This window comes from Poromitra crassiceps (genome assembly GCF_964638095.1).
Source record: "Poromitra crassiceps genome assembly, chromosome: 12".
Taxonomy (NCBI): Eukaryota; Metazoa; Chordata; class Actinopteri; order Beryciformes; family Melamphaidae; genus Poromitra; species Poromitra crassiceps.
Window position 1 is genome coordinate 7,729,515 of NC_139632.1, and position 24,155 is coordinate 7,753,669.

A 24,155-nucleotide genomic window follows, 5' to 3' on the forward strand; every position below is an offset into this window, starting at 1 on the left:
GGTGTGCCTGCGTGTGTGTGTGTGTGTGTGTGTGTGTGTGTGTGTGTGTGTGTGTGTGTGTGTGCTGTGTGTCCACCCCCACATTGATTGACAGCCTGTGTCATAGTCTAATAATGGTTTGGGTATTTTTCCCAGGCACTGAAACACTCCCTCAGCCACAGAGGCTTGGGTCTCTGGACTGCTCTGCCCCCACACAGAACAAAGTCACAAACATTAATGTGCTCAACTGTCAACGGATTAGATTGTTCAAGGCTTTCTTTCAAAAATAAAAAGTGACTACTTAAATTCCAATAGCAGCCATTCCTTATATATGCTGTGTTTGACTTTCTTATCTTACTTCTCCATTAGCGCGCCTTTTACAAAGCAACTGTATTTCAATGCATATTTCACCACAAACATATCTGCAATTAGATTAGCATGACCAAGATTAGATTAGACCTTTCCACAAAGACCTTTCCTTTTCAAGGTGCAATTTCATGTTGGATCATCAAGGTTAAAGCAATGTTTTCATGCAATGTTGTTCCAAAATGACTGATTTACCATATATTTTTTTTTTAAACGGACACTCACCCATACTGATTACTGGCATGAACGTTAGAACTGAAGAGACATCTCAAGATGTTTGCTTATACAATTTTTCACTTTTTTATGTTTTTTCAAATATTGCCTGGTGAATCACCCTCCTCCCCCCTCCTCCCCATGGATATATATCGTTTTGGAATGAAACCCTTCAATTCGACATATAACATTTTGAAGTATGGTTGAAGTATAATCATCTCTAGGGAAAGCCATTATAAAAGATAAGATCCTATGGTTCAACGATTTCCCATCATGACCCAGTCGCACTATCAAAACGGCGAAAATGGGTCTAGCTACCAATCACGCATGGACACAAGCCTGGAGCCATAAGTAAAGTGGATGTACACAGAGAGAGCCTCACAAGATAAACTGCAAATACCTTCTGCTTTCTGTGAGACTTTTCCACATGATGAGATGAAGCAGCCTCTCAGATACAGAGAGAGTCCACCAGAGGTTACAACAATCATGTTCCAGTCCTTTGATGAACTAAACACAGGACATGGAAGAAGAGACAGAGAGCAAAAATGGAATGATAATTGTATCATCTGCTCTAATGGCAGCTATTACAACAATAGTGATGGTGACCCTGGAGCGAGGGGAGCGGTAGGGGTGAGGGGGTGTGGGGGGTCAGGCCCAATCTATCTGATGACCTCTGCTCGGGAAAGGGCGAGCCCAGGCGAGAGTCAGGGGCGTCAGGGGCTCACCACCTCGTCTGGCCTCCTGAACCTTCCATTCACACGGCCAACACAACAGCCAGGCATCGCTGTGACCCTGTGGGTGTGACACTCAACCTTTGCCTTAACCTCCTGACCGCTGGTCACAGCTGCAGCTGACCGGGGCTAGGGGAGGTCAGGGCAAAGGGGAGAGGGGGGTGGAGGAGGAGGGAGAAGGGGAGGATGCAGATGATGGAGAGATGAGCGGGGAGAGGAGAAAGGATGGAGAAACGCAGAGGCATGGGGTGGAGAGAGATGGCTACCAGTGGAGCGATGATGACGAGTGATGATCAGGGTTTATGTGGCAGAGAAAGAGAGGTCGAAAGAGGAAGAGCAAGATGGAGGAAACTGCGAAAGGGCAAAGAAGACAAATGGGCTGGCCGTCCGTTTTGTGCGCACATTGGCCATTGTCTCTCGGGCCCATCCCCCTCGTCTGAGCATTGTCACGACAGCGCGTCGCCGGGAACGGCTTTATATGGGTTGTCGTGTACAACGCGGAAAAAAGACGTGCTCTCCGGACGTCGGTCCCGAGGTCCGCAACACGTGCAGTCCTTCAGTCAGCCTATATGTCCACGTCAAAGCATGGCAGCTATTTCACTGAGGGAAATAAGGGGGAAATGTGCACTGCAGTGAGTGGATGCTGTTGAAAGAGTTATGAACAAGTTCCTCTTCTCTGTTCATCACTTCAGGCTCAAACTAAAAGGCAGAATTGTCTTTCGATTCAATTTCAGTACAGCCAGTCAGCCACACTGAACGCCTGCAGAGAAAACCAGTCCTGAGACGACAATCGCTAGTGCTGATGACAGATTTATTGATTTACAGACAGATAGATAGATAGATAGATAGATAGATAGATAGATAGATAGATAGATAGATAGATAGATACATAGATAGATAGATAGATAGATAGATAGATAGATAGATAGATAGATAGATAGATACATACATACATACATACATACATACATACATACAGTACATACATACATGCATACTTTAGGGGTGTCAAACTCAATTTCATCCCGGGCCACATCAGCATTATGGTTGCCCTCAAAGGGCCGGTTGTAAATGTAACACAATATAAATGTATCTAGCCTACGTCTTATCATAATATGAAACCGATAATAATCTAATCAGAGGCAATTATGTAATATTATTACATAATCAGAGGCAATTATGTAATATTATTACACAATTGCCTCTGGGACTCTTGGGTCTTGGGATATGTAATATTATTACATAATTGCCTCTGATTCAATTATTATTGTTTTTCAGTAATAACGTAATAATTAATCACTTGTTCTGAAAGCAGAATTATAGGAAAAATAACGGCAAACAGACAACTAGTAGCCTACAACTATTAGAACTAACTGGAATTAGAATTGTATTGCGCAAATTGTATTCTTTGCTAGCTCTCACGAGCCAAATAAGATGAGGCGTCGGGCCGGATTTGGCCCCCGGGCCTTGAGTTTGACATGTGCGTAGATCATATGAGCCATTTGAAATCAGCATTCAGAGATTGCAGTTGATGGACGTGGATAACATGGTCATCTATTACAGTGGTCCCCAACCACCAGGCTGTGGACCGGTACCGGGCCGCAACGCATTTGGTACCGGGCCGCGAGCCCGGTCCAAAATTTTTATTTTTATTTTTTTATAATTTTTTTATGAACATAGGCTATAATGTTATAGGCTGTGTGTGGTAGTTGAAACATAGTTTCAAGTTGATGTTTATTTATGTTTGTAGTTGAAACAAAAACAGTAGTATACAGTACAACACAAAAGGCTGTTATTTACCCTTTCTCACCACCTGGTGAGTAAATATATATGTAACTAAAACCATTCAAATTGACCATCGTCCATGCCTTTTTTTTCAATGTATCTACCGGTCCTTGGCACAAAAACGGTTGGGAACCCCTGGTCTATTAGACTGACTGAATGTGTGGGTCATAGTCACAGCATCACAGCATCACAGCACAGTCTCTTCCCTCTTCCACTCCAAGGCCTCCAACGTGGCCTTCAGGGCCCCGATCTGGCTCTGGTGGCTCTCTGCCATGGCTGCCACCCTGTGCTCCAGCCTCCACGACTGCTCCCGGTACTTCCGGCGAGCGTTCCTGTACGAGCCCATGGCTTTACTGAATGAAACACAAACACCACCGAGAGATGGTAGTCAACACGGCACTGAGGTGGGAACTCGAGTCACTAGGACTTGCACTCGGGTTAGACTTAATTGACAACTTTAATTACTTGGTTTCTGGTGACTTGGGACTTAATTGACTTTGATGTACGTTGATGACTTGAAATGGAGTAGTGATGAGAGACGAAATTGATGAGATTGTTCCACCAGATTTGTTTTATTAACTTGACTTGCTGTTCTACATTTAGTCTTGAGACCTGATGAATGGACATTGACTTGGTAATCTACATTTGGGACTTGACTTGAGATTTATGCCTCAAGACTTGAGACGGACTTGGGACTCGAGAAAGTTGACTTGAGCACACCTCTGAGAGATACAGATTTTTTGATTTTTTTTTAACCTTTTCACTCCTTTGAAAGATGAACTGAGACAAAGACTGAGACGCAGTCCTTTGAAAACCTTCCTTGAGACACGTACCTGTGAGTTTGGGTGAGCCGAGCGATCCGCTCCCCGCTGTCCCTCCTGCGGGAGGCGCTGTCCGAGAGAGACGTGTCCAACGAGTCACGAACCAAAGACAGTCTCCTCTTCAGACCTTGTTCCCTGAGGAGGAAGAAAAGATACGAGAAGATGAAACACTTATATTAGGCTCCCTGCTCACACGGAGCTGTAAGTGTCCTTGATGTTTCAATAACAGAAAAATGTCATTGGGAACCTATTTATTATGCTGCACGTCTGGGTGAAAAAAAAAGACTTGAGTTGTTTCCCTGCAGAAATTGTACATCTATGTATAGAATCAGTGTTTCTCTGCGTGTCTTCAGGCTATGTCCTTGACTGCTGAATTAACAGCCGTGCTTTTTACTGTCATCTATTCAGTATTTGAGGTCGACGAAGAGGGTGCACTGAAAATAGCAAGAAATAAATGATTATTTCACATTGCCCTCCCCTAGACCTGAAAGACTCTCACAGAGTATTAGCTACAACCCCCACTGCTAATCAGCCATAGAAAGAACTAGATTTTTCATGTGTGTACAAAGTCTGCATCTGTGCTGATAGTGTTCCTAAGCAACAGTCCAAAACCAGGCAACAGACGCCTTCGAGGACACATTTGCTACGTTGCCTGCAATTACCTTGCTTCTGTAAAGACACAGATTTGGCCAGAATACTTTACAACCGACTTCACTCCTTATCAGGGGTTCTACCAGAGATTTGGCTCCTTGTAGTTAACCGAAAAAAGTCTAATTTGCAGACATGCGCCTTTTGGTGGATGCTTTCATTCAAAGCATCTGATAGCAGAGGTTCTCAAATGTTTTTCAACCAAGGACGACCTTACAAGATAGAAAATATACCGGGGACCCCCTCATTCTGATTTGTGATTTTGGGGCTAAGCTTAATTGTTTCCACGGTAACGTGCTAGACTTTTAAATTGATAGGTTTGTTAGATTAGAATGTAATCCATGAACCATTTTAGGTTTAAAGCATAACATATTTTCGTTGAACTATGAAGCTTTTGCAAAAAAATATATATATTTTTTTTTATTTTCCTGAAAACCTTTCGCGGACCCCCTTGCAAAGTGTCACCGACCCCTGGGGGTCCCCGGACCCCCATTTGAGAACCACTGTCTTATAGTATGAGTGCAGATACCCTTTGAGCTCCAGTATACAGGACCGCTGTTATTTGGGGGTTCCAATACTATATAGCCCAAGGGATTGTTTATAGCAGGGGTTCCCAAACTTTTCTGTCCAAGTACCACTACGTACCAAACCAAATTTCCCAGGGACCGCTTCCACTGCGTATACCAACCCCCCTTCCCCCCATAAAATAAATTTGCTGATTTAACCATGCAATAGTAGCAGAAAGGCTAAATAACAATATAAGGCTACTAGCTGGTTCAAAACGGGGACACACACACACACACACACACACACACCGTTTGTGAGCACAGAGTAACTCCTCACCTCTGCAGCACGGCCTGCAGCTCTCTCAGAACGCTCCTCTCCCTTGGCCCGGGGATGATGGCGCCGTCACCAGCAGCCAGCCTAGCTGCATTCTCAGAGAGCCTCTGAAACGTAACATTCAATTAGGATTCACTTCAAAGCTCGAAAGAAAACCTCCCCATCTTACTCCATAGTCATTAAACAACTCGCTATACAAAGTGATTTCAAGGTTGCTTTAAAGTCCGAGCGAGAGAACAGAGCAGAACAGAATGGCATTTATGAAGCCACCTGGGACACTATAGTGATTTGGTTGAAATAGCTGACAGGAATAATAACTCCGTACAGATTTGTGAGTGTGCAAAACATGAGAGGCGCTTGGTCGGACCAGGTGGGTCCAGCCAGGTAAAAGCTACAGTATGATTGCTTAGTGAGTTCACCTATGAAAATCCCCTCCAGTCACGAAAAAGAAGTGCTGATGAACCGAAGAAGACAAGTAATTCAGCATTACCACGGTGTTCCTAATGGCTTGTGTGCACTGACAACAAACCAGAGGTCCACAACGCATTTCAGAAAAAGTTGTGCTAAAAAACCAGGTTTGTCTGCATTGTTTGATGAGGACAGAGGTGCTTAAGAAATGTGTGCTGCGGTTTGCAGAGCAGCCAGGCAAGAAGACCTTGTGGAACCAAAATATCTGCCTTTGACCTGAAGGGATTCTGCTTTGGTAGATGTTTGATTTCCCGTGTGGGACGGCCAGATTTGAATCCAGCCTGCCACACTAGACCAAGCTCCTGCTCCCTCTTGCCTGGTTCACCTTGACTTGAAGACGACGGAGGTCTGTGCCCTCTCCTACCTGTTGTTGAAGCTCCTCTCTGAAGCTTTCAGAGAGGAGCGCTCCAGCTGCGTCCTGGGCCTTCTGGGCCATTAAACTCCAGTCCAGACACCTCCGCTCCTTCTCTGTGAGCCGGATGAGACCCCGCAGCTCTGACATCTCCTCCTGGACACAAATCATTCATTATTATATTATACACAGATCTAAAAGTAAGCTGTGAAAAAAGCACAGAATGTACATACTGTATTTTACCCCAATGTGCAAATGTCATCTCCTTTTTAGATGCTCCTCAAGCACGTGGGACATCTCATTAAGCATTCCAAGATTAGTTTTATTATTATTATTATTATTATTATTATTATTATTATTATTATTTGGGAAATATATATATTTTCTGACCTTCAGGGCAGAGTAATTAATCTGCTAATTAAGAACCAGTTAAGCCATGCTTCACCAGTATTATCTGTTTCAGACCTCTCCCACAAAAGGTCATTGATCACTGATCTCACAGGATATAGGAACATATGGATCTGCCAGCAGCATCTCACACATGGATACAGTCCAAACTGTGTGTACTGGGATAGTGAGCCCAATGTAGCCTTTTCTCTGTTCATTCATCTGCAGTATCATGTGGATTTTGCATCAAACGATGAGCCACAAATAATTCAGTATTTGGTTACAGCTCTTCCTTATCATCCATGCTAAAACAATGAGTATGTTTACACACACACACACACACACACACACACTAATAACCCCAATTACCACAATACGCCGACTATTGTGGAACTATTGCGGGCTTGCCGCACGCAGCTCGGCTGCTGCGTAGCCTCGCCTGCTCTATTGGCCTGTGCAGCGCACAAGTGCTCAACTTCGCATCACTGATGACATCACTGTCACTGATGATGTCACAATGCCTATGGCATCATCAGTGCCTTGTCACACATGCTTTTATTTTAAGTTGTGCTTCTTCCAGATCCCTCAGGTCCTCTGGCACGGGCCTTTTAGTTGTTCTTCCTAAGGTGAGAAGGACAGAGACCTACGGGGAGGCGGCTGTTGTTTTTTTCTATTTTCATTGTATTGTTCTCCACCCTCTGTATTGTTGTATTTTTCATTGCATTGTTAAGCACCCTGTATTGCCTTTTTGCACGAAAGACGCTATATATATAAATAAAGTTTGGTTCGATTTGATTAAATGGGATTTTATTCATTTGGTGGAGTCTTTCATTTTGATCACACAACCAGCTTAAACACGCACTTACAATTCTATTTAAGCATAGATACATTAAAATCTCTCACCCTGACAGTGATGAGTTCATGGAGGAGGGCAGCCTTCTCTTTCTTGGTGTCAGGAGGGTTGGCATGTTTGGGCCCGCGCCCCCCTCTGGGCCCGGCCAGGGTGCCAGTGTCCGGGCTCAGTTTGCCCTCTCCCCCTGGGCCCGGTTTAGGCAGACACACGGCTGCCCGGTCCCTCTTCAGAAGCTCAATTTGCTGACGGAGAGCAGCTTCTCGCCCCACCAACTCAGACGGCCTGCGTGGTGACAGGGAGTTAGCAGACAAAATAGGTGGAAGAAAATGTGGAAGAAAAAGGTGGCCATATTGGAAGTTTATCAGGCAACATCTTTATTATTTCCATACTTATGTTGGTTATTTCAGTATATTCATATTTAGCCAATGTGATATTGATCTTGGAGGTGGAGCAAAATGTTATACAGTCTATGTGTCACTTTTTTCTTTTTCTTTTTACAATTTCAGTTAATCAGTTTATGATGTTCACTAACATTAATACATTTTCCTTGTAAGTCCAATGTATACACTTTATCTCTGTCCACCTGCAGTGCTTGGCTGTATAGTCTGCTTTACATTACCTCTGCCCTATTTGACTCTGGGTTTTGACCTCTTCTGCACCCCCTGCTGTTGAGAAGGAGGTTGACAGCTCTTCACTCCCCAGGTTCCTGAGCTGGGCTGATGGACTGCCAGGCTGCAGCCTGTCACTGACTGGCTCTGAGAAGAGGAAAACTCATTGTGAGTCTATGTTTGGAGAGAGAAAGTGTGTGTGTGTGTGTGTGTGTGTGTGTGTGTGTGTGTGTGTGTGTGTGTGTGTGTGTGTGTGTGTGTGTGAGTGAGTGAGTGAGTGAGTGAGTGTGTGTGTGTGTGCGTGCGTGCATGTGTGTGTGCGTGTGCGTGTGCATGTGAGTGTGTGTTTGTGTGCGTGCGTGCGTTCGTGTGTGTGAGTGTGTGTGTGAGAGTATGTGTGAGTGAGTGTGTGTGTGTGTGTGTGTGTGTGTGTGTGTGTGTGTGTGTGTGTGTGTGTGTGTGTGTGTGTGAGTGTGTGTGCGCTAAACAGTTGTAGATGTGTGTGTGTGTGTGCTAAACAGTTGTAGATGTGTGGTATTTAAACACCTGCTGAGTTGGTCTGGAGTGGAATGCTTTGCTGCTTCTCAGCCTCATGAAGAGACAGCAGCTCACTGTAGGCCTCTTCACACTCCTCGCTGTCAATCAAAACCACAATAACACACCAGAAGATCACAACAAATAGAGATATAGTAATAGATTGTTGTGCTTTTTCTTTTATGAATTTGAAAGTCAAATTAATAGCATGATTGGTGTGCATGGTTGTGTGTGTGTGTGTGTGTGTGTGTGTGTGTGTGTGTGTGTGTGTGTGTGTGTGTGTGTGTGTGTGTGTGTGTGTGTGTGTGTGTTTCTGTGTGTGTACTGTGTATACATGCTTGTGTGTGTGTAGACATGGCTTTGTATGTGTGTGTACCAGTATCTGAGAGCCATCTGCAGGGCCGAGCAATCGGCCTCGTGTCTGCTCAAGGTCATGCTGATGTCCTCCGACTCTCCCTTCCTGCGCTCCAGAGCTGCAGTCAGTCGCTCGTTCCTCGCCTTCAGCCTCTCGATGCACCTGGGACACACGAAGGAGGAGGGGGGGCAAGAGAGAGCAACACATCACATATATAGAATGGTCAACTTAAATGCCCAAGAATTCCCTGGTCTCTCTCTCATTGCACTGACTTATTTTTCATTCACTGATGACACAATATGTGAGTCCATCACACACATACATGCATACATACATACATACATACATACATACATACATACATACATACATACATACATAACATAGCATAGCATAGCATAGACTGTATACCTAGGTTAGCTCATTGACCTTCCAGGATCCAAGAACATCATTCATGTCATGAGTAATCTCTCTTGGAAGGTCAGCGAGCTAACGAGCTAACCTAGGTTAATTGGCTAACTTGCTTTTTTCAGTTAGTATCAAGAGTACTAGGCTTCATAATACTAGCTACCTCATCAAGTTTTATCCTTTGCCTTTTTCACTAGGCCTCAGGTTTACATTGCCAGAAAAAAAAATCGTTTTGCCCCTTGTGGTTTGTTTGAGGCAATTTCTTTCTGTCTGTATATTGTCTGTATAGCAGCTACAGGCAGCCTCTATAGTTCACAATCTTACACTAGTGTGTAGAGAGCATCCAGACATGCTGCTATGATCTTGATGTATGTCTTGATATAAATGACCCCCTTAGGAGTCACCTATAGCCTCCAGTATTTCAGGTTGATTATGCCTTTGTGTGATCACATACCTGGTAAATATCCTGAACTTCAGCCGTACCTGTTCAGTCTTTCAGTCTCACCCTCAAAGCTGATGGGGCTGGGACAGGGGCTGCCCAGGGAGGTGTTGGCTGAGCTGACCGAGGGCGAAGGAGAGACGTCCCCGCCAGAGGACAGAGGTGACAAAGCTCTGCCGGTCCTTCTGAGGAGCAACGGAGAGCAAGGGACAGGAGGAGAGGCCCAGCCTGGACCCAGAGCTGCACCACTGGCAGAGCCTGAGGAAGAGGAGAGGCTGCCTGACCTCCAGGCCTTATGGAGACCTGAGGAAGAGGAGAGGCTGCCTGACCTCCAGGCCTTATGGAGACCCACCAACTGGAACACAGAAGAGTCGCTACATTGATGCTTGACTGGCTGTCTCTTGGCTTTGAACCCATGAATCATGGCACTCATTTGACCAATGTAAATGTATGGGTGAGTTTACTTTCATGCAGAATCAACCATCTATATAATAAAGTTGACTGTCTGTCTCTCTCTGTCTGTCTGTCTGTCTGTCTGTCTGTCTGTCCGTCCGTCCGTCCGTCCGTCCGTGTACCGTATCTAATGCACGCCCACACCCCAGGTATCTTATGTAATTTACTCACACTTCTTAAATCAATTTACCTTTTTACCTTTTATGTTTTGAAACCATGCAGTCATTATGCCCCCCCACCAGTACTAATGACAAAAACAACAGTGGCAGGCTGGCAGCAAAGTAATGAACCCCGTGTCCATCTCACCTTCTCCTGTAGTTTGTCCCTCTCCTCCTCCATCTGGCTGATGGTGCTCTGTGCTCTGTCTACCTCCTGCTGGTGGCTTTGCAAGGTGCCTCTGAGAGCAGAGTTATGCTTGTGCAGATCCAGGACGTCCCTCTGGTACTGTTGACGCTCCTCTGTGGGCAAGCCCGATGGGTACGAAATCCCAAACTCTCTTTCCATCTCCTCCAATATCTGGAACCAGGGTGGACATTTATTATGGCAGGTTGAAGGTAGAGAATGGTGTTTGTACACATTTCTAATAATTCTATCAAAACTATGTCAGATACAGCATTACTTCGCCAGGCCAGGAAGAACATGTATGGTATCCTTGAGGTTTGTAGTATCTTTATTTGAGATCAACTAGGAGTTTGTAGATTAAAAAATGTGAATAGTGATGGAACAAGCAATTACTAATGAAGTCATTGTTTTAAGACCTGCGTGGCCTGAACCCAGCTGTCCTGGGCTGCTGCGAGGTGCTCCCTCTCTTTGTCCTGATCCGAGGCGGTGATGGGGACGGCCCAGGACCTCCTGCAGCTGATGGAGTCCTCCACTGCTGAAAGTACCTGCTGCAGTTCTGACCACACAGCGCCACTGCCCCCTAGAGGGAGAAAAGTAGAGGTGCAACCAGGCTTTCATTTTGACTTGAATTGTAGTTTTTGTTTTGTGCAGGTTATTGCAGTTCAGTATAGCTGAGCACATGCATCATGAAACGTGCAGTTTAATGATATGAGGACGTTTTGCTTACATAATGCGACTTTATGTAGTTCTTATGCAATGTCCTTACATACAGGGAGAAGCAGTTTTATATTCTGCCAACCAGAACAGATTCTTAATCACAAATGAAATGAAGAAACACATAGCCTAGATCAGGGATACTCAACTTGCTTTGCCCGGTGGCCACTTTTGCAAAATGACACGAGGCCAGGGGCCAGTTAATATACAAACATTAATATACTTTTTTCTGTAGCGGGGTTTTTGGGGTTTCAGCCAGGGGTTTTGATAGTTGGTTAGTTAGGTTAAGTTACTGTAAGTGCCTGGGCGGCGAGCAGACGGCCATATTTGACAATTTAGCTGGAGATCAGTCAAACTTTATTTAGCATTAGTTTTCATTGTGAGGGGGGGCCACTCTGCACCCTATCGCGGGCCGCATCTGGCCCCCGGGCCGCGAGTTGAGTATCACTGGCTTAGATATTATGAAACACAGAAGTGAGAGAAGTTGCTTTTTCCATTCTCAGCTTACTGGGCATCTACACATAGCCACACTTATAAATGAGTTACTTGGTTTTTCCTTAAGATTACTTTTTGCCTATGAACAAGTCTTTAAAAATAATACAGTGTTGTTCTTTTTGGAAACAAAATATTGTTTTTGGTTTGGCCTGGTGGGGGAAAATATCCCATCAGCACAATGCCACATATAAGTGCACAGTATCCAGAGATTGATGAGGGACTGCTGTGAAGCCCGTGCCTAACCTCTGTGGGTTACTGGAGGTTTAGATGATGTGCTGCTGGAGGCGCTGCTCCTGTTTGGGCCGCAGCGGAGCAGCCCGGGGGTCAGGAGGGCTGCACCCACAGGTCTGGATGGTCCTGCTGGTTTAAGGTCCACTGGTTCACTGAAGAACAACAGTAGCAACACATTTCTATTTTGTAGGGCTGAAGCGAATATCATTTTTTCCAACATTTGAATGTTCTTTTGAGGTTGTACGTGAATATCCAAAAGTCTGCCGTGACATCATCATGACAACGACAATAAAATCCTCAATTTGAATAAAGTGATTAATCTCATTGAATAAAGTGAGTCATAAATATGAGCTAGTCTTTTTTTCTTAAATCAACGTTCTACGCTGCAGTGAAAATGACACAGTGTTGCACTAGGATGATCTCTGGTTTTCTCAATCAACCATCCATGTGCATGAAGCTCTAACAGTTGATTCATTCACAGTATGCGGGCTATGAGAACAATTCAAGATCAACACAATCACACAAGCCACAGACTAACAGAAGGACACTGCAAACTGCACTGAACTTGCACTGGCACTGACTACTAGACAGTATAGTAAACAGTCTTGCACTTGGACTCAATTTAATGGTCTACCTGCAACGTAGTAAATATATGATGCATAGTAAATGACTTTTGAAAGCTGACTGAAACAAAACAAAAAGTCAAAACAAAAGATATATTCACAGTTTTAAAATTTCAAGTCTACGTGTAAAATAAATAAAATAATAATAATAAAATAAATAGCGTTTGAATGCTGAACTATTCGGTACACCCCTATTGTGAGATACATACTTGACATACTTGAATTCATCTCATCACACACCTCATTATATTACCTTGGTGCCTTTAGTGCCCCCATTTTCTTGTTGAGTTCAGCGATGATGCTGAGCAGGCTGCCCACCTCAGCCTCACACTGGGCCAGCTCTGCTGCTGAGGGCTCAGCAAGGCAGGCTGCAGGGTCAAAGGTCATAAGGTCGTTTGGGGTCATCACCTCCTCGCCACACGCCGACCCAGCATCCAGGCTATCGCATCGGACCAGGTTGGAATCCTGCAGGGAATTGCAGCCGTGTTTGGATCACAAGGTAAGTTAATACTGTAACTTTAGCAGTGGTGTGAAGTTTGTGTGTTTCTGGGACACAACAAAGTTCTAGTAAATTTTTCCTTCACAGTTTTGGTCATTCGTATTTGAATATACTGTATGTATGCAAACCACTTGTGAATAATACTGCTCCAGTGTAGTCAGTTGTGTGACTAAAGTTAGTTAAATCCCTCAATATGTATCCATACACCAGAAAGTGTGTTATGCTCTGGAAACACAGATTGTCGTACTTTTTAACAGCCATTGTTTTGAGAAGCGGAAAAGGAGGAAACTGAAACATCCTGAGACACAACTTCCTGCTCAGAAAGTATTTTGGGCCAAACCATCTTTCGCTGCACATTGACTAAATGCGTCAACTAAATGCTTAAAATGTACAATGGTAACTGCTATAAACTAGATCCATAGCCTGTAATTAGGTCAAAATGATATGTTTGCAACTTTCATATTTTTCTCAAAAGGATTTGTGTCTGTTTTACAGACACGTGATCAAATGATCGGTTACATGTATTAGAATGAGAATGACAAAGACTATAACCGCTATAATTGGCAATATCACACACCAAAAACCCTGCTGGTAATTAATTATGTCCTAACTCACAGCGGTCTAAACATGCAGACTAAAAAACAAACAAACAAAACAAGGTGCTACAATTCCTTATCATTTCTAGATCATTTCTTTAGACATGTTCAGCCAAATGTAACATTTCACTAACTCAAGTGACAATGTGCAGGTTTGCCGAACACCATCAAAACCTCTCAGACTATATTTATTATGGTACTGTATGTCTGCTTTATTCAGTAGACCTGGAATGCCATCCACCAGGTGATGCAACACTCCGAACGTGAAGTCACACATTTCTAAGCTAAACATGAACAAGCAACTTGACAATAACTTACCTCCATACTTGAGATGTATCAACAGCTGTGATTCAGTGTCTAGTTCTGCCGTTCACTGTCTACAATTGAAATTACTGTATGAAGAACTCAAGAACAGTCATTTGAGCTATCATGTTGTTTTGTATAATTATACCCTCCAATAGTTATGCAGTCTCTGCTGTAACCTACTGCCTTTCTGTCAGCCTGAGAGAGACTTGTCCTGGCCCTGCCCCTCTGTCTCTCTCTCTCTCTCTCTCTCTCTATGCCCTCCCCTCGGTTTCTCTCAGTCTCACTACTTCACTGTTTGGAAGAACCTTTGTCTTTGTCCCCCTAACTTCTTGCCCTCAGATGGCATGGGGAGTGAAATGAGATGGAGAAACACTCAATGATCTCCACCCATTCCCCCATCAGAGATGGGAAGTAACTAAGTACAAATACTTCATTACTGTAGGATTTTCAGGTATCTGTACTTTACTGAGTATATTTATTTTTACTGAGAACGTTTTACTTTTACTCCCTACATTTTAACACAAATATCTGTACTTTGTACTCCTTACATTTTCAAAACAGGCTAGTTACTTTAGTTTTAATGCACGGCAGACAGAAACCATGTAATGTTTGTCTGTCTCTCTCATCTGGCGCTCTCCCAGCTTTCACGCATTATGTGTCCCTTTTGTGTGGAAAAACCATATCACACAATCAAGTATAGTCTTGATAGGCTACATCTCAGTTTAACCCTTTGATGTTCCCTCCAAGCAATGTAACAATTATTTTGGGGTATTTTCGATGTTATTAGGGCACTAATAACAATAATTTAAACAAATTACAGACCCCCAAGTTTTTTAAATATAGACCTCTACCAAACGGTTGAGATAGCACTTGTGATGGTAAAAGTACCTATAGGACCAGGCCCAGAGGCGAAAAATTTTAAGCCCAATTTGGGCCGTTTGAAGCCAGATTTGGGCCGTTTGAAGCCCAATTTGGGTCGTTTGAAGCCAGATTTGGGCCGTTTGAAGCCCAATTTGGGCCGAGTCCAATTTTACAATGAGATGCACCCACTTTAACCCTGAATAAAGTAATAAAACCACTAGTAAACCAGTAGGCGGCACTTGGCCTGCTGTTCAGTGAGTGGCCTGACTGCGGGCACAATTTATTTTTTTTATTTTTTTGCAGGTCAGGCCACCGGGCATTTGCCCGACGTGCCCGATTATGCAGTCCGCGCCTGACCAGGCCTACATAATCTTGGCTAAGTGGGTGGTGTCTGTGGATGGCGACGGTGTCTGTCACGATTGTGATGTCATCAGTGATGATGTCATCGGTAAAGTATTCTTGGCATCCTTTATGTTGCATTACCGCCTCCTGGATGTATCCATCCACTGTTTCCCTACATTCTGTCCCCTTGTCCCCTTCAGGGTTGGTTGTGAGTCAGTTCAGAGCGAGTCCTGCAGCTCTATTCTGGACTAACTGTAGTTTTTCTGAGTGTTTATTTGAGGCACTCGACCACACTACTGGACAGTAATCCAAATGAGTCAAAAAACGAATGTTTAAATGTGAGAAATGCATTGTCGTGGTAAAAGTTTAGCACATCTTTTAAAAACTGCAAAACCTCTCCCCATAACTGCAACAGATGTTTTCAATCTGCTTTGAGCACTTCAATCTACTGTCTAATATCACCCCAAGGTGTTTGGTTTCCTCTACCTGTTCGACAGGTCCGTATCTGGAGCTGAGATAGATCAAATAGCCTACTGAGGGACGCATTTGCGCAAACTCAGACAATTGCGTCTGAGTGATAGTATGGATAATAATTACGAATTTGAGCACTTTGGGTGGACACTATTTTTTTTTTTATTATTATTATTTCCCCACTGTAAATAACAGCATTGTGGAAACTACTAAAATTCAGTAGGTGGCGGTAATGCACTGTTTGCCGAACGCCATAAAACTCAAAAGAAGAAGAATACATTCTCCATACCAGTTGGTGGCGGTAATGCACCAATTCGTTGTTTGGTAACCGCCAATAAATCTGAAAGAAGAAGAAGAAATTCAAGGAAGTCGCCTCTTCCTTCAAAACAAATGTTAGCTCGTTCTTGAAATATTTTGCAACTTCAATTAGTGATGCGCTATTTGAAATTATACAACTGTTAGTTATCACGTAAGTCCGCTAACGCTTATTCATTGATTTTAATGTAATTTATGTTAGAAGTTGCTACAGCTAACGTTAACCTGACACTAGTGTGAACCGATTTGATTAGCGTTATCCTAGCTTTATCCAGTCAGAACTTTGGTTTGTTTTGGCTGAGGAAGAAGGCCAAAAACCACCACAGCTAAATGAACTAACTTTAGCTAACAAGTTTATCTGCATTACTCAGCCAACCAGCTCAAAAGCGCTATCTCTCCCTATAGCAACCCGTGTAACGTTATCCATGGAGACCCCAGAGCCTGGCCCCGCAGACGGAGAGGAGCGCCTGGTGGAGCTGCGGCCTCGGACGCGCTCCAACCCTGAAGGCGCGGAAGACCGTCGTAGCAGCACAGGCAGCCTCGGTGGCAACAGCAACCCCAACACCCCTCAGCCTGCGGTGGGCAGCCGCGTCGAGGGGGAGGGCGAAGCCTCCACCAGCGACAGTCCCCTTAGTTCCACAATCACGACCGTATCGTCAACCACGGCCCAGACCGCGGCCGCCGCCCCAGTGCTGGTGACAGCTGCTGCTGCCAACGCCACAGTGCCACTGGCGACCGCTGCTGTTGCACCCAAGGAGAGACCGAAGCCCACTCAGCAGCAGACGCCTCTGACGACCCCCATCTCTCCACCAGTAGAGTACCAGCTCCGAGCCCCCCGTGTCAACTGCCCTGAGAAAGTGGTAAACGTGCATGATAGCGAGCTTTGATGCACGAGATCTTCAGCATCAGAAGACAATCACAGATCCTACTCCATAGGATGTGTGTCTCCATAGCTGTTTCTAAACCTTTTTGAGACGTACTGACAGTAAGCTTCTTCTCTTCCTTATGACAGATCATCTGCTTAGATCTTTCAGAAGAGATGTCTTTGCAGAAGTTGGAGTCTTTTAATGGGTAAGCTGCTGTTAACTTTCATTCCTCGGTGATCACTGGATTTCCTACTTGACGTGAATGTAGTCTGGGCACCTTCCATCCCGCTTTTTGTCATGGGGGCGTAAACCCCGGACCCAGAATTAACACCGGATGGCAATGCGCCTAACAACGTCTTTGTTGCCGTTAGCTTGACGCGGTGATGTTACCTAAACTAGAGTCTGATCAAAACAAAGCTAGCGTTACATAAAACAAAACGTTTATGCAATATGGCATCTCCGCCACCACCGCCTGACACAACGGTCAAAACGGTGAAAGAGGATTCTGATACTTGGGTCAAATTGTCAAGTTAACGTGAAAGTTGACGAGCTAGAAACGCTGCCATCCGGTCTAGGGCGGGCTCTAGGCGGGAACCAGTAGGGTGACAAAATCAATTGTGGGCGGGAGCCAGGCTCTTTCTCGCCGAGAAGAGCCTGGTGACGCGAGGTTAACGTGAATGAAAGAAAATAATCTAGGCGGCAGCTCTTATGTACAGTAGCAAGATGTCTGTCTAATCTTGCGTTTGATTTGCTGGATGCCTAATTTCTCTGTCTTTTTTCCTTCAGGTCTAAAACCAATGCGCTGAACATATCGCAGAAGATGATTGAGATGTTTGTCAGAACAAAACACAAGATTGACAAGCGGCACGAGTTTGCTCTGGTTGTAGTGAATGACGACGCTCTGTGGGTGAGTCCAGTTTTTTTTTTAATCTGGTCCCAGTCTTATGTAAAAATGCACAGTGTCTCGCACTTTACAGGAATATCATCTAATGTTCTCTCTTTCTGTGTGTTTGTGTGTACTTTATGTCTGTGTCTCTCAGCTATCAGGCTTCACCTCTGACCCCAGGGAGCTATGCAGCTGCCTATATGACCTGGACACAAACGTGTGCGAGTCTTTCAGTATCCTTCACTCAAAACTGAAGATTTCCTACCATGAAATCATAAAACAGTAAATAAATTCTTGGTGGCTTTGGGTTTTTCCTTCACTTTCCTCCTTAGACCTGGAAGATCTTCTTAATGTGATGTAAGTACTATCCAATTACAGACTTAAAAAAAACTACAGTATAATGCTACCACATGTGAAAACAGTTGGGTTCAAAAAACACATGAAAGTAACACGAAAACATTTCAACTGAGTCGATCCCTTCCTCTGCTTCCTTTGTAGCCGTCAGAAGATTGAGCTGCCGCTGATGGAGAACGTTCAGACCATCCCTCCTCCATATGTGGTGCGGACTCTGCTCATCTACAGCCGGCACGCAGGACAGCTGCAGTTCAACCCCTCCGAGGCAGATAGTGTAAGGAAGACTGCTGGATATCTGTCTGCCAGCTATACTGTATACCCAGCATGACCAGCACTGTGGCTCAGTGGTTAGCAAGAAGGTCCGGGGTTTGAACCCCAGTCCGTCCCAGGTGTGGAGTTTGCATGTTCTCCCCATGTTTGTGTGGGGTTCCTCTGTATGTTAGGGTTAATACTATTGTCAGTCCCCCTGACCAAGGTACTGGCAATTGGACTGGAGGTGGTCCCTCGGCGCTGCACTGCGGCTGCCTACTGCTCCTAGTTCTAGGGAGGTTCCTAGTTAGGGCTGGGTATTGGTTCAAATTTCAAGAATCGATTAGATTCCGATTCACAAGGTTCCGAATCGATTAATCCCGATTCGATTCGATTCCGATTTGATTAATTTCAATATCGATTTGGTAGTGATACTAAAACATGTTTTTTGAGCTGTAACCTGAATTACATGACTGTCCAGTTATCTAACACAGGGGTTCCCAACCTTTTTTGCGCCAAGGACCGGTAGATACATGGGGAAAAAAGTTGCGGACCGGTTGTCAATTTTAATGGTTTTAGTTACACATATATTTACTCACCAGGTGGTGACAAAGGGTAAATAACAGCATTTTCATATAAAGACACTTTCACAATTATGCACAATGATTTGATTTCAGCCTATATAATTTCTAAAAGTAGATATTAATGATCAAACATTTCCATGTATGTAGCCTACAGTATTTATGTTTTTGTTTAAACTACAAACATAAATAAACGTCAACTTGAAACTATGTTTCAACTACCACACCCAGCCTATAATATTATAGCCTATGTTTATTAAAAAAAAAAAAAAATCTGGACATATGAATCGATATCAAAGGATTAAAATAAAAATCTGATAATCGATTTTTTTAACCCAGCCCTATTCCTAGTAGAGGATGGGTCAAATGCAGAGGATGAATTTCCCCAAGGGGGACAATAAGGATAACTTAACTTAACTTGCTGTATAATGAACTGCAGGCTTCAACTTAAGTGCAAGGTTAGGAACTTAAAGCCTCACTATTCTTTTACAGAAAATGCTGCAGTCTCCATACTTCTTCTTTGATGTGGTCTACCTCCATAACGGGGCAGAGGAGCAGGGGGACGAGAGCAGCTGGAGGGTGAGTGGAGATAAAGGACGTGGGAAGTCATTCTAATCATGTACAGTTACTTAACAGATGCTGTAGTTACAGTTACTTAACAGATGCTGTAGTTACAATTACTTAACATGCTGTAGTTACAGTTACTGAACAGATGCTGTAGTTACAGTTACTTAACATATGCTGTAGTTACAGTTACTTAACAGATGCTGTAGTTACAGTTACTCAACAGATGCTGTAGTTACAGTTACTGAACAGATGTGTAGTTACAGTTACTTAACATATGCTGTAGTTACAGTTACTTAACAGATGCTGTAGTTACAGTTACTGAACAGATGCTGTAGTTACAGTTACTTAACATATGCTGTAGTTACAGTTACTTAACATATGCTGTAGTTACAGTTACTTAACAGATGCTGTAGTTACACTTACTTAACAGATGCTGTAGTTAAGTAAGTAAAGTAAGTAAAAGTTTATTTCTAAAGCACCCCTCCCAGCACGAGTGCACAGAGTGCTGTACAAAATATATCAGTCAAACGTTTAGGCCTATATGGCACTAGGGCATAATAGTAACATATCATATTAGCATGACAGCAAAAGTAGAATAAAAACTTTAAAACAATATACAAACATAAAACCAAGTGCAAGAGGACAGTGACGTGATGAACGGCCTAAGACTGCTCAAACGCCTGCTTAAATAAGTGCGTCTTCAGGTGTCCCTTGAACTAGTTACAGTTACTTAACAGATGCTGTAGTTGGGACAAGTCTGTCTGGTCTGGCCTGGCCTTTAAGTGTGGTGCATGATTAGAGATCTACTGTAGTACCAGAAAACATCAAATAGACTTCTGGTATCAACAACAGCCAGTCTGTTGCTCGCTTGAGAGAGCTTGCAAAAGATTATTATCATTTTTTTAATTACTTCTGGATGTCTCATACTATTCTGAGTAAACATGAGGGGCGGGGAGTGATGATGTCAGGACTGTAGTAACTTTAATATTACAAATTTTCACATGACGTTATTAGATTAGCAGTTGATGTATTCATCCATTATAGTTTTGATAATATATTACGGTAATAGTTTTGGTAAATTCAAAGAAAAGCCAATAGTGTAGTGTAGACACAGTTTGCAAAAGCATTTTTCTCTGAAATGTCACTTCCAGTTCCAGCACCTATCGTAGTGTGTGCTAGCTTCCGATAGTCATTTATCAAATAAAAATACCAAACATTTGCTGGAATGTTGAAAATTGCTTCCTTTCTCTATTTGATATCATAAAATGATTTTCTGTTATTGTTTTTGGCTGCTGGTCAGACTAAATGAGCAATTTTAAAGCATCACTTAAAAAACAAGCATGAAAAATAGCTGTGGCCACATATGCAAATTTCCAAAATGCAGGATGACAGGGGCAGCTGCTGGTCGCAGCTAAAAAATCCTTAGTTGCAGGCAGCCCTCGACAATAATGTAATAAAATAGACAATAATGTAATAAAATAGACAATAATGTAAATGCACTGGGATGTTCCCCAAGTGCTGCATTGCGGCAGTCTCTCCTACACTCAGTGTAAAGGGCAGTTTCATGCTACCCCTGAAGATGATAGACTGTTTACTTTGTGAGTTACACGAAATTGAAAATGAGGTTCACTTCCTATTTTACTGCACTGCTTACGATGACGCAAGGGACGTACTCTTTAATAAAATGTCCTCTATTTATGGTGACTTCTTTGAGTTGGATGACGATGAGAAACTCGAGCTGTGATTCAAAAAAGGAATCTTCCTCACTGCAAATTGTATATGTCAAGCATGGGAACAGAGACAGAACCTCTTATTTAGAAACTGATGTATGTATGTTTTATATTACTGTCCTGTCCATTGCTGTCTTGTGACTTGAATTTGAAATGTTTTTATTTTACATTTTAAATGCTGTAAATATGTGATGTTTCTGTTGTGTATGTGTCTTGTAAACCCATGGGGGTTGGGCACCTTGAGTGCATGACACTTAAATAAATAAATCATTCATATAGTAGAACTATTTATGATACCGTAGTTGCCACCGACCATGACCACCGTCTATCAAGGAATCAAGGAAACGTTATTGTCATCATAGCAAGCTACAATGAAAAGTAAAAGCCCCTGCCCAATAACTTTGCTGATAAAAGACACCATACATTTAGTTTAAAAAAAAAACATGGTAGTACTGTAAAAGTAAACACACTAAAGGAGCATTCTGGTATTTAGACTTCATGCACCGTATGGCTTGTGGGAAGAAGCTCTTCCTCAGCTGCTCAGTCTTTGTTTTGAGGCAGCGGAGACGTCTGCCAGATGGAAGCCACTGAAATAGGACATGACGAGGATGCTGAGTGTCCTTAATGATCCTCTTGGATCTGGAGCTACGCCTCCTCCTGGTGTCAATGTCCTTAAGTGAGGGCAGAGCAGACCCGGTGATGCACTCCGCACACCTCACCACCTCGTGCAGGGCTTTCTCATCCTGGGAGGAGCAGTTTCCGAACCAGGAAGTGATACATCCCGACAGCACCGACTCGATCGTGGCAGTGTAGAAGGACTTTTGCAGCGCCGAGGAGATTTTAAATTTTCTCAGCCGCCTAAGATGTTACATTGGGCCCAATGGCCATTGAAGATAGTCGGTGGCCATGGTAGGTGGCGACTATCATAAATAGTTGTACTATAAACTGCCCCCTCAATTGTGTTTCCTCCAGGACAACTACACCTCATTCTGCAACCTGGACACCAGGGGGCTGTGCTACCGCTTCGAGGTGTCCCTGAGCGGACCTGCCATCGAGCTGCACAACTGCATGGCCAAGCTTCTGTCCCATCCTTTACAGAGGCCTTTCCAGAGCCACGCGTCTTACAGCCTGCTGGAGGGCGACGAGCCCCAGGACGTGGAGGCTACTGTCTAACACCTGGATCACTCACAAAGCCCCAGGACGTGGAGGCTACTGTCTAACACCTGGATCACTCACAAAGCCCTGTTCACATGGGGAATACATGGACACTTTGTCATTGGGTTGGAGTTTCCCAAATGCAGCTTAGCTCTGTGATTTCTTCCCCCATTATCTCACAATGGAGCAAAAATGATCTTTGTGCTAAGCTGACTTGGGGAAAACCAGCAAAGATTCTGAGGAGACAGAAGTTTTCTTCCTGCCAAACACTGACTGAGATGATTGAGTGCTTCATTGGTTGGTTGATCTAGCTTGGGAGCCTGCTGTGTGTTGTAAAACTCCTGGGTTGTCTGTTGGTGACGGGACTTCAGAACTGGATGCCTGAGGACAGGAGTTGCACACATGGGAGAGGAGGAAGAACAATGTTTAAAGATGAGTCTGGGACTTTAAGAGTACTCCTCCTTAACCATATACTTCTTGATCTCTTTGTAAGTCTTAAAGAATGTAATCCATACAAACAAATCTCCAATACCAGTGACCTTTTACCACGGCTGGCTGTTTGAGACCTACTGTATCACAATGGTTGTTGTATGATATATTTTATTGTATGTCTCCACCTTCTATAATACTGTCTTTTCATCATAGTGGGTAATTTCCACCTTTGTTGCCTATTTTAATGTTTATTTTATAAGGAGTTCAGATCTGTCTTTTCTTTAACAATTATTTCTGTCGGGTTGGTGAAATGAATCGTGAAAATGGCACCTAATCCTGCCGATCTGACTGCACTTGAAACACATTGTATAGATGTCCATTTTAAAGCTGTTGAAATTAAAAGATGCACGTTAAATGTATTTTTTCCCCTTTTGCATGTTCATCCATGGGATTTGATGTTGCATTTTGTGTTTGTGCTTTCTACGCTTTGGTCAGATGATGGCAGCAGAAGCGCTCTAGAGATGAGGTTGGTTGGTCAATTTGAAAGTCTGACTGAACTCAAAAAGCCTCATCAGGGACCTGACGTTTTCATAAATGACTTTGTATGTTACAAAGTAACAAGTTGTCATCACTGTCAGGGATCACGATTTCTATGATGAGTTGTGTCTGTCGGTCCTTTGAATTTTCTTTGAAATTTCCACATCTTTAAGTTCCAAGTTCTCAGTACTATATAGTCGCTGCAAACGACATGTTTCAAGTGTCAAACCATTTTTCTTTCATTTTAAAGGTTGCCCAGTTATCTTAATAAGTGTTTTTATCTTGGTCTTAAAGAGATAGGTTTCCTGTTTTTGTTCAGAAGTTTATCAGATCTCTGCCCCCCCCCCCCCCAACGCCTGATACTCACTCTTTCTCTGTCACTTTTAGCATAGGCTTCATAAATTAGGTTTTCCGGTGAGGACAGGTTGTCAGGGAGACAATGGGGAGCAGGAAAACCCCCGAGCTCAGAGGACTCTTGTCCCTTTCACACCCCTCCCAGACGGACCCGGCTGTTCCTCACGTCATGCGGGGGGGGGGGGGAACAGGGGGGGGGGATCAAATGTGTCCCGCCTGTACTGCAGGGAGGATTTGTTATTCCCTCATCCCTAAAGAATGACAGCTCCCTATTGTTGATATTTTTTTCACTCCTCCACTGCCATGCCTCCTTTCCGCACTCGCTCGGGACAGGATATGTGTGGGCTTTTCTTTTTACTCGTACACAATTACATTGTTCATCTGCGTCCAGTGGAATGTGATCAGACAG

General features: G+C 43.6%; 2 protein-coding genes across 2 annotated transcripts; one reads left to right on the forward strand and one right to left on the reverse strand.

Annotated features, from left to right (window-relative positions):
- Nucleotides 1-3,261: 3,261 nt before the first annotated feature.
- ushbp1 (Usher syndrome 1C binding protein 1) lies at nucleotides 3,262-14,064 on the reverse strand (the record flags this gene model as incomplete). Its single annotated transcript, XM_083648336.1, has 14 exons — nucleotides 3,262-3,427; nucleotides 3,908-4,030; nucleotides 5,387-5,490; nucleotides 6,168-6,359; nucleotides 7,494-7,725; nucleotides 8,063-8,198; nucleotides 8,598-8,686; nucleotides 8,962-9,102; nucleotides 9,832-10,142; nucleotides 10,547-10,756; nucleotides 10,999-11,162; nucleotides 12,035-12,174; nucleotides 12,899-13,110; nucleotides 14,059-14,064. 14 exons carry the CDS (start codon nucleotides 14,062-14,064, stop codon nucleotides 3,262-3,264), a joined length of 2,226 nt encoding a protein of 741 aa, XP_083504462.1.
- A 2,009-nt stretch (nucleotides 14,065-16,073) lies between these two features.
- Nucleotides 16,074-22,499, forward strand: babam1 (BRISC and BRCA1 A complex member 1). The gene is made up of 9 exons (XM_083647939.1): nucleotides 16,074-16,189; nucleotides 16,441-16,895; nucleotides 17,048-17,106; nucleotides 17,688-17,808; nucleotides 17,942-18,020; nucleotides 18,120-18,144; nucleotides 18,286-18,415; nucleotides 19,464-19,550; nucleotides 22,241-22,499. Exons 2-9 carry the CDS (start codon nucleotides 16,461-16,463, stop codon nucleotides 22,439-22,441), a joined length of 1,137 nt encoding a protein of 378 aa, XP_083504065.1. The 5' UTR covers nucleotides 16,074-16,189; nucleotides 16,441-16,460; the 3' UTR covers nucleotides 22,442-22,499.
- The last annotated feature ends 1,656 nt before the right edge of the window (nucleotides 22,500-24,155 follow it).

Bases quoted from the DNA above. Each gene is read 5' to 3' on its own strand.
- babam1 (XM_083647939.1), top strand. From the start codon at position 16,461: ATGGAGACCCCAGAGCCTGGCCCCGCAGACGGAGAGGAGCGCCTGGTG. The intron at 18,145-18,285 runs GTAAGTACTATC...CTTCCTTTGTAG, and splicing joins GAAGATCTTCTTAATGTGAT to CCGTCAGAAGATTGAGCTGC. The intron at 18,416-19,463 runs GTAAGGAAGACT...ATTCTTTTACAG, and splicing joins ACCCCTCCGAGGCAGATAGT to AAAATGCTGCAGTCTCCATA.